Consider the following 11,146-nt stretch of genomic DNA (forward strand, 5'->3'; position numbering starts at 1 on the left):
GTATTCCTAGCCTCAGAGGCAAATTTGATATATATCATACCGGTCTAAATAAAAGTCCCTGAATCAAAGTCACCTAGTCCCTGAATCAAAATCCCACCTGCAAGGCCATACTGGGTGAGCCCCTACAAAGCAGGAGCAGAACTCCACTCCTGATCAACTCATGTTCCATGGCTTTCTAGTTATCTAGGGTGTGCTTGAGACCCTACTGCTCAGTAGCAGTTTTCAGGCAAGAGCGCCTGATTTAGCAGCTCCTTCCCGTTTTCTACTCTCTGACTGAGGAGATGGCTGTATTTAAAACTAAAGACTAAACAATGTAATTGATGTGGCACCAATTATTCAAGTATTAATAATGAAAGAGCATTCATATAAATCTAATATGCCCAGATCAGAAAGATTTGACTTGAAGCATCAAGAGAATTGGTGTGTGACACACACACACTTATAACTGCTTCACACAGAAGTGGTACAAGAATTCTGCAGCCATGTACAATAAATTTCTTAAATTCTTTTAACAAAATGACAAGAGATGGCTGTGTGGTATGGTCAGGATGCCAGTAGATTTTCTAAATTTAAGCTATACACAGCCACATTTTCTATTGAACTTTTGAAAGCCCCTAGAAAATAAGTCCTCAATTCAAGAATGACATTTTGTAATGTAGAGGCTCGATCCTCACACCCCTCGGTATGAATAACATAGGAGAGGAACCCAGGACGGCCATTGGGGAGGAAGAGAGGTTTTCTCTCTTATTTCAAATAGAAAGAGCTCTTTTATGCTATTTCCTTTCACAGAATACTCCAATGACAAGATTAATATATCGTTAGCAGAGATGGGTCCAAACACAACCTCTAGATTCAGGTTTATTGGTGCAGCACAGAAAAAAAAAAGAGTCTGTAAGCTGGCTTGCACTAAGGTTTGATTAGCATTAGCTGGCAATTCCTATAGTATAGATTGCATGACAGTAAAACGTTTTTGCTACCTTTGTTGTCACCTAGTGAAGTTAGCCATTGGAATTTTAAGTTAGAAAGCAAAAGCACCCCTTTGCAAAGTAGGACTGAGCAGCTGAAAAGAACAAGAAAATTTCCCTAGCCATAAAAGATCTAAACATAAAAAGCATATGCGAGGATAACTTTTTGATAGTTTTTTTGGTCCTTCAGATAATACATTTTATACCAATTACCCAAAAGGCAAATGTGCTGAGCAACCTAAGATGACCATTATAATTTTCCTTAAAAATGACACATCTCAAGAGAAATTCCCAATTACTTTTCTCCAATTATATCTCAACCTCACTCTCTCAAGGAATGCTTGGTGTACCAAACATCAACAATTAATACGAGTAAGCAGAGGGTACAAATCAAAGCAGGAACCTTCCACTGAAAGATTTCCTTAATGCAAAAGGTCTGTATGACTTTTCTTAGATGGAATCATTAGACAGAATCAAGAAGAGTGACAGTAAATGTGACAGACACGCAACACCACATCCACCACAGCTGAACTATAAAGCTTAGTTTTGCACTACCATTATTTGCAAATGAAATAAATCTTCAAATATTCAGATTTTTCTATACCCTACAGAAATCTATTCAAAACTGATCCCAAGAGTTCCAAGATTATCATACAAAAATGTCTTAAGGAAAAAAAAACTCTGGCCATTTAGCTGGTCTGAAACAAGACAATTTCAAGTACACTCTACCTCAATATAACACTGTCCTCAGGAGTCAAAAAATCTTACCGTGTTATAGGTGAAACTGCATTATGTCAAACTTGCTTTGACCCACCAGAGTGCACAGCCCCATGCCCGCCCCCCCTTTCCCCCCCGGGAGCACTGCTTTACCGCGTTATATCCGAATTCGTGTTATATCAGGTTGCGTTATATCGGGGTAGAGGTGTATCAGTGGGTAGCCGTGTTAGTCTGTAACCACAAAACCAACAAGGAGTCCGGTGGCACCTTAAAGACTAACGGACAATTTCAAGAGGTTTTCTCTCTTATTTCAAATAGCATAAAAGAGCTCTTTCTATTTCCTTTCACAGAATACTCCAATGACAAGATTAATATATCGTTAGCAGAGATGGGTCCAAACACAACCTCTAGATACAAACCAGTCCAAACTTTGTGTCCTAAACCCCCCTCTCTGAAGGCTTGTCTACAATTTTCACATTAGTTCAATCTAACTAACCGGGTTAAAAATGTTATTAAATTAGTGCAACCCCTTATTGTGTATACACTTATACTGGTAGGAAGGAATTTTTACCAGTATAATATATTTCACCAATCCACACCCTGATATCCAGATCAGATCAGATCTAGGAATAAAGGGGGAATCTCCACCACTTGATCTCAGCAAAAGTGACAAGGATTACCATCAAAGCTATCCATTAGTACCAACTTTGATGGACAAACATCTACATCACAAAATTCACCAACAGGAATTGAACAGAGATCAACCTCATTTTACAATGAGAACAATTAGCAAGCAGCCAACAATTTTGGTCACTGCATGTGGGCTGGATTCAATCCAGAAACATAGATATTAAATAACATGTAACTCAATACTAAGTATGCATAGATTTGGGACTTTAGAAATGTGCATTCCAATAACTGGAAAATTTAACTAATATTTAAAGAGGGCATTCAAAGGTTTTTCAAGCCCACAATTGACTTTAGAATTTTACCTCCCCAACTGCTTTTCCCACAAACATCCACAACACCCTTTCAAGATTCATGGATCCCACACATGCGGTGCATCTCATCCAGTGCACTAAATGCCCCAGTAACAACTATGTCGGTGACACAAGACATTCATTATGCTCTCAAATGAACTCATACAAAAAAAATGATAAAAGACAAAAAAAAATCTATCACCTGTGGGTGAACACTTTTCACAAAGCGATCACTCCGTATCTGACCTATCAATCTTCATCCTCAAAGGAAACCTGCACAACACTTTCAAAAGATGAGCCTAGGAGTTTAAATTCATCACTCTGCTAGACACTAAAAATCATGGGCTGAAAAAAAGACACTGGATTTATGGCTTATTACAACAATCTGCAACCCACTAACCCTCTCTTTTTGTCCTGTGGCTAAAGAGGTGTTAATGGGCCACTCTATCCTGGATGGTCCCTTACAAAATATGCTAACTAGTTACGCTGCTAAACAATGTGTTGCACACCTTGCATTTTGCTGTGATGCTGGGAGTGCCTTTTCCAGATCTGAAGAGTGGCTTGAAAGCTTGTATCTCTCACCAACAGAAGCTGGTCCAAGAAAAGATACTACCCTCAATATGCATCCATTAGGTCTGTGGGCACTTTTCTAGTTAATTATTGTGTATTTTAATTGCAAAACCAATACAATAAAGACTACATTATTCAATTATTCACCTGCTAATCAAAAAACAAGCTGTACCTTATATCCCATATACTGCCACTTTAAATGTATTAAAACAGATGGACTTTTCAGCAGGTCCTGAAAGTTAACCAAGGTGGGTTCTGGTGGGCAGGAAAGAAAGAAATTCCAGTGAGGGAGACCTTCATGGAAAAGGCCTTCTCAGAACCCCCGTTTTGTTTAAACTGAGTGTGTTCCAGCTAACCACAAATGCAGAAGCACCACACAAGGAGAAGCAATCTCTCAGCTAACCAGGTCCAAAACCAATTTGAAAGTTATAAAGAACCAACAACCTGAATTCCAATCAGAAGTCAAGGGAAGGTTTAAACTCTACTTCCACCAGAGACAGTCACTGTCATGCCTTAAATTGACCAAACATGATCTCGAGACCAATAGGAGCTGCTTCCAGCATCTGTTAGCCCGGAAAGCTCTCAACTAAGTTTAGTTTCTCTCCTCCGAAACCTTCCCCGTAACTTTCATTGCCAATAGGAACAGCAGGCCAGCTAAAATGTAAGTAATGAATTATAATCCTTCTTTACTTACCTGCCAAGACCTCAGTTCAGAGTTCTGTGTTATATCATCACCTTTTGCAGAGGTCAGGAGACACATAAAAGAGCACAGGGAACAAAAGGATGTTCGCTCCTCCAGGGAGCTGCTGGAAGAGGCGACCAGTACGTCCCTCGGCCAACGCCGCTTCCAGCAGCTCCCATTGGCCTGGAGCAGCGAACCGCAGCCAGTGGGAGCTGCGATCGGCCAGACCTGCGGACGCAGCAGGTAAACAAACCGGCCCGCCAGGGGCTTTCCTTACACAAGCTGTATCTGAGGTTTGGGAAACACTGCTCTAGAGGCATGAGGATTCCCTAGAAACAGGTGCTCTCCTCAGCTCCTACCTCACTTTTCAATACATTGCCAAGCTTAGTCAGAGAGCCTTTTTTTATATAATGTGTTTTTAACAGATGTGAAAAAAGAGGCCGTTTTAAAGATTAGTTGATTGCTACACTATATATGATTTTGAGTTACCCAAGTTTCAGATAAAAGTGCTGTGCCACAGAACTTTTCTATAGTTTGAGGAGATGATACAATAAGAGCTAGGCAGAAACTGGATTTTGTATTTCCAGGAAAATTTGCAATTTTGAAGTTTTTTTTGTTCCAAAATGGAAAGAAAGATACCCTAAGATTTCCTGTAAAATGATTTTTTAAAAACTGTTTTGGGTCATTCATTTTTATTTCACATTTTTATATTATATAACAAAAAAACAAAAATCATTTTGAAAGGGAAAATCATTCTATTCCAAAGAGGTCAAAATGGAACATTTCAACCTCATCAAAATACTTTTTCAATTTTTCTTTCAAAATGAAATTGCATACACTGAGATGTGTTTCCAAAAAATGTTTCAGTTTGAACAAGTCAGCATTTTCCAAGACAAAAACATTCAGTCAGAAAATTTCTGACCAGCTCTACTCACAACTATGGGACCAGTTTGGATGTTGCTGTGCAAGATGTACCCCTTTTTTCAGTTTACTTCTATTGCTTGGAAAATAAATCAAGATTAGACACAGAAATTGTACCAGCTTCCTATAAAACACCACACACCAAATTGTTTGTAGAACCGCAGCAGGGACAGTTTGGATGAGACAGACCAGAATATGGTCCTTTGACTGGAGCTTGAGCATCATTTCCTGGGCTCAACTTTTGATTTACAGAATACTGCACTCCCCTGTGAGCCACTGGACCTGTCCCAAACACACACCCTCCCCTCCCCATCACTTATACTGCTGTGAAATGGAATTTGGAGTTATTGTGGCCTATATATATTTTTTTAGCATCAAGGATGTCAGCACACTTCTAAAAACAGTGGGTGTTAGTTGCTTCTGAAACAAGCTGATACATGCTGGTTTTACATAAGTTCAGTTTCTTATAAACCTGACCATCTGCATGAAAACTATATGGATCCCTCTAAATACTAGTCAACTACAAAGATGATGATGTTTCCTAAACTACTTCCCACATCCTTTTAAATGTTTTGGTGACTAGTATGAGATATACCAATAGCTAAGTCCAGTGTGGTCATTCTGAGAGGTACTCATAGTCTCCTATCATCTAAGCAAAATTTCAGCCCAGGGATCCAAAATTGAAAATTTACAGGATTAATGCAATTTAGCTACCTTTTCAGCAATTTAGGATGACTGACAGCTTTATTTTATTATTAGAGGAGCTACAAATTATATTCAGCATCTGTAAACTTATTTTAGGAATTAGAATAAAGTATATTTAAATTTCTCCATGGAAAAAAACCAAGAAAATCTACCAAAAATTATATTGACCAATTATTTGTCTGTATATTAACACCATGCGACACTGAGGTCATAGATCAAATTTGAAACCTTACTGCAGAACTAGAAGAACTTTACAAGGTAGCTGGTATGGCACAATATTCAACTGCTAATAAGCTAAGGAGGAGTTCAGATCCAACTATTCACACAAAGAATGCTCCTTTTTTTAAACTTATGCAAAAATACCACAACTGTTTTGGTTTTTATTTTAAATGGATTTTTAAAAGATTCTTGAGCTGGCATACAAATTCTCCCCTTTCTGGTAAAAGATGCAAGTCAATGCAACAGAATTAGCTAGAAACCTATTCACTTGTTCTTTTACACAAACTTCTCACTAGGATTGTCAAATCACCTCTTGTGTTCCTTCATAATAGGCATGATGTCTAGGTGACATCTCCTCTACATAATTAAACAACCAGTTACAGACTGCCTCAAGAGAAGCCATGCCAGGTTTTATTTAAAGCCCTGTGCATGCTTGGTAAAGACTTCAGGAGTTTAGTCAGTGCTGTGTGAATATTCCTACAGCGCAGACACAATCAGTAAAGTTTAGTTTACGTACCTCAATACCAAACCTTAGTGCCTCCATTAAAATAACTCCCCATTTAAATAACACCCCTTCATTTAAATAACCTGGGACATAAAAGAATATTAGGCAATAAAAATTACAAACAGTTAAAAAGTTTGAGAGATGTGCAACACTTATAATTCTCCAATAGAATAATTTGGGCTACAAATGTAAGAACATTCTGGTAAAGTGATTAGTTTCAGAAGTAAATAATGATGGCTTATAGCTGCATTTACCTTCACATTGCCAGAATCCAAGTCAAGAAATTTAATGAAGTGTTTATACATATAGTCCTCTGGCTCTTCACAAATCCGGTGCTTTAGAATCATTTGTCAGCCATACTGACATGTCATTCTCTCTGTTAGGCAAAACCCTGATTTCAAGCCATGCTGCAAGAACCAACTGCCTTCCCAGGGTTTTGTGGGAAAAGGAGGAAATAATTGAGAAAGAGATGGAAGGTAGGATGAGACTGATTGTTCGGGCATCTTGTTTAAGCAGATGGTTTTAAATTAAGCAGTGTTCCTGAAGTATTGGATATGCATAATTACATCATAATAAGCTTAAAGTAAAAGGTTAGAGTAGACAGGCGGACGAGACAATGTTTTGAAATACAGAACACAAAGGATAACTATCTCAAAATTTCTTGCTGAAATAATGGAAGTCAAAGGCATAATAGAATAGGGATACACCTCTACCCCGATATAACGCTGTCCTTGGGAGCCAAAAAAATCTTACTGCATTATAGGTGAAACCACATTATATTGAACTTGCTTTGACTGCCAGACTGCGCAGCCCCACCCCGCCCCGGAGCGCTGTTTTGCTGCGTTATATACGAATTCATGTTATATCAGATAGCGTTATATCGGGGTAGAGGTGTACTTGGATCAGTGGTGCATCAAACTACAGTAAATTTGCTGAACTAGTCAAAGTCCCACTACTAGCTGATTGGCGAAACATGACTGATGCTGGTTCCCTCAGCAAAAGAAAAACATCACATCCCTTGGAAGCAACAAGCAGCCATAATGGTTGTGCTTACAACTGAATCTGCACTAACTGTCAAGCTTTATATCAATGCCATAATGATATTCCTAAGATTTTTTTATTTCCTAAACTTAAATATTCAAGTAACATCAAAAGTAGTAGATACTCCAATATGCACATACAAGAGACATCACAAACTTTCCAGTAGAACAAAAAAATGGAGCCCCCTTTTCCCCCACACACACACACACAATGCAGTGTCAACCTGCGGAACTCCTTGCCCGAGGTGAAGACCAAGACTATAATAGGGTTCAAAAAATAACTAAATAAATTCATGGAGGATAGGCCCATCAAGGGCTATTAGCCAGGATGGGCAGGGATGGTGTCCCTAGCCTGTGTATGTGAGAAGCTGTGAATGGGTGATAGGGGATGGATTAGCTGTTCTGTTCATTCCCTTTGGGGCACCTGGCATTGGCCACTGTTGGAAGACAGGATCCTGAGCTAGATGGACCTTTGGTCTGAACCAGTATGGTCATTCTTATGTTCTAGGGACATAACATCACGTTACCTTTCAATATATTAATACAATTCTAAAAAAAAAAATTAAAAATCTATCTCACTCATGTAAACTGAATGTGATTTTTGTTTGAAGTGTCCACATATGGCTGGTGAGAAGTGTCTGACTGACACTTGTACTTAAATTGTCTACACAGCACAGGCAGCAGCAGCATGATTTCCTCACACACACCTCTGCAAAAATGCTGCAACCATGAATAGGACCACACCTCCAATGAGAGGATAGTTCAGGTTCCATGCCCAAATCACTTCTAGGATTTGATGAGATTAAGATACCAGTTACTGCTATCTGTAAGCGGCAGTGTTTGTGATACACATATTTGTTCAGCAGGAACTGGACACAGACTTACAGCTGGCCAAATTAAAAGTTGGTACTTTATTATTCATCACCTGTAATAAGCAACATTAGGCATCACTTGCTTCTTTTCTGAAGATAAGAATCTGAGAGGCAACTTAAGACACAAAATTATTTAAGTAACTTAAAAAGTAAACCTTTCAGTATACCACTAAAATATCAGCCAGGCTACAATACAGTTTTTCTTACCAGCAACAGGCAACTCAGGGACAAGTATGGGGTCTATATATGTGATGCCTCAAAAGATAACATTTTAAATGCATCAGAGGGGTAGCCGTGTTAGTCTGGTTCTGTAGAGCAGCAAAGAATCCTGTGTGTACACATTTTTAAATCTGAGATTTAAACTCAAATAAGCACATCAATTTATAATTCTACCGGTTCTTATAAAATGTACTGTTGTTTTAGCAGTAGGAACTTAAATACCACATACGCTTGTGTATGCATACAGTGACAATATGCACACGTGCCCAAAGGTATCTTGTTGCTTGCCAAAATATTTAATCTCTTTAATTTAGGTACTTTTCCTCAAGACTTGAGAACTTCTATATTGTATTCTGTATAATGGATCTTACACCTGGATTTTTGGCATCAAAATATTTCTCAGCATGAGCCTATGAAGTTAGCAAACAAATTCTTCCCTTGACCAAGCAGAAGGTGGGTAACTATGAAAAGCTCCCACATAACTAAATGGAAATGTAATAGTTAAGAAAATGCAGAATAGTAACTTTCAGTGCTTGGGCCTAACCTTGGTACAAGAGTTCATCTTTAAACAAGGACTATTTGAAAGACATCAAATTGATCAAACTACAATCCCTACAGGTGAACTAAAATACATTTTCCAAGAGATGATCTCTCTTTGGCAGTTACATTATATTTAAATTGTCTTGCAATTTCTTCTAAAAGATTACTGCATTTAAGATCCTTAGGATATGAAAGTGGTATCTTTAAAAAAAAAAAATTCTACTCCTTCAAAAGTTTTGCAAAACCACATAATGGCATCCCTGTTGCATGTGTCCATTAAGTAGACAAATAATTAAAACAAACGACACGTTCTAGCAACCTGTACTACTGTTCCTTCTCAAAAATTGACTACAAGTTGTACAAGACCACACAGCTATTTTATTAAGTACAATAAATTCACACCAGCTATCTGTTTTTCTCCTCAATACCAAATACTTAGATTGCAAGAGTGTTTGTTGACTATGGCCCAATTCAACAAGATAATTTAAATGTATGCCTGGGCTTAAATATCTCCCTGAATCAGGACCTTTTTTTTTTTTTTTTAAAGTCAAGCTTAATCTCTACTGGAGTGAAAGTGAACCCTAAATAAAAACTGGTGCAAATCTAGACAAATCATAATTTTTGAGTGAAGCTTCAAAGACTCCTATAATAAAGCAAATTACGGAAAAGAGGAGTGCAGGGTTTAAAAATTTGAAAGAAGACCAGAATTTTGTTACTGATGTAAAAAGAATACATTTTATAATTAACATAGATAAACTGTAAACCCAAATAATCAAAGTGAGCCTCAAACCCCTAATTAATAAACCAAGTTTTAAAGTTTGCCACGTTTTGAAATAAATGCAGTGTTTAAATGCAAATGTTCTGAAGACTTAAACCTATTTCACCTTTGATTTCCATTTTTACCACTTTTAGTTCAATGTTTGGACGTGGGGGGGGGTGTTAAAACATCCCAGTAATTAAAACTGGGTTTAACCCAGTGCAATGAAGCCCTGTGAATTTTCCCCCAAACTGCAACAATGCAATCTCCATTTTGAACAATGCACCTCCTTTCCCTTCTAGTAAAGCTAGTTTTGTTCTGAGGCCACTAGACACTGTATGCATGTTAGCAACACACACTTGCAAATCCTTTTTGGAGGACACCTCATGTTGCATACACTTCCCTTCCTTGCGTCTGCAAGAAGAACTTTGTGTTACAGGCATCCTTGTCTATATGCATCTGCAAGGACCCTTTAGTATGCATGCATGCATCTCTTTTTTCCTTTATAAAAGTACCATTGGATGCTCTATACAATTCCTTCGCCACTGTTTGTGAACACTTTCTGGTGTAGCATGCGCCTATGTAGTTGCAAGCCCTCTCTCTCTGTGCCTGATAGCATCCCTACTGTGCACATATTATTTCTCCTTCCTTGTGTGAGTTTATAAGCACCTTCTGATTCTCAACGCATTTGTGTGGTTGCCAGCACCACTTGATTTGCATGCCTCTCTCCCTCCGTGTCTGCTTGTAGGCATCCCTTACTATTGCTGGCCTCCCCCCTCCCCTGTGAATATGTGTTTCCAAACCTAGAGGGAGCATGTAGGGTGCCCTCCCTTTCTTTGACAGTGCCTCCCACTGACTCTATACCTGGGGTGCTGCTGTAGGTGCTGTGGCTCCTGAAGCTGCTCTCAGTGCAATAGCTGGCATCATCTTCATCCTCCATCTCCTCGGGGTAATCGGAGTCGTCGTCGTCGTCCTCCTCCTCCATGATCTCCTCTTCCTCTTGCTCCTCGGAGTCCTGGTTATCCTCGGGGTCCCCCTCCTCTTCCTCTTCGGACACCACGCTCTCCTCCTCCTCTTCGCTCTCATGATCATCGTACACCACTTTGCTGATGCTCCTCCTGGACGAGGCAGCCCTCCCTTGGCTGCTGCTGCAGCTGCCTCCTGCGCCTCCTCCCCCTGATCCTCCAGCCGCAGCCCTGCCCCTGCCCCTACTGCTGCTGCCTCCACCACCAGGGGTGCTGCTGCCGCCGCTGCCTGCCTTCCTCTTGCTGCCCCCTCTGGGGGAGACGGTGGAGGAGGAAGAGGCCTGGGCAGCCCCGACCCCCCTCGGCCTGGGCCCCACCGCCTCCACCTGGGCCGAGGCCGCCCACCTGCCCCGACTGCTGCCCCGCTGCCGGGACCTCAGCCCCCCAATGGGGCCCGGTGGGGCGGGCGGAGCCGGGGAGCTCGCCTGA

General features: G+C 40.0%; 1 protein-coding gene across 1 annotated transcript in view; it reads right to left on the reverse strand.

Moving 5' to 3' along the window:
* The window catches only part of BPTF (bromodomain PHD finger transcription factor), an 83,439-nt gene extending 72,626 nt beyond the window's left edge, over nt 1-10,813 (reverse strand). Inside the window, exon 1 of the mRNA XM_044982588.1 lies at nt 10,557-10,813. Within this exon, the coding sequence (XP_044838523.1) occupies nt 10,557-10,677 (121 nt within the window). The 5' untranslated portion in view covers nt 10,678-10,813. The remainder of the gene's footprint in view (nt 1-10,556) is intronic.
* Between the last annotated feature and the right edge of the window lie 333 nt (nt 10,814-11,146).

Source organism: Mauremys mutica, chromosome 12 (genome assembly GCF_020497125.1).
Source record: "Mauremys mutica isolate MM-2020 ecotype Southern chromosome 12, ASM2049712v1, whole genome shotgun sequence".
Lineage (NCBI taxonomy): Eukaryota > Metazoa > Chordata > Testudines > Geoemydidae > Mauremys > Mauremys mutica.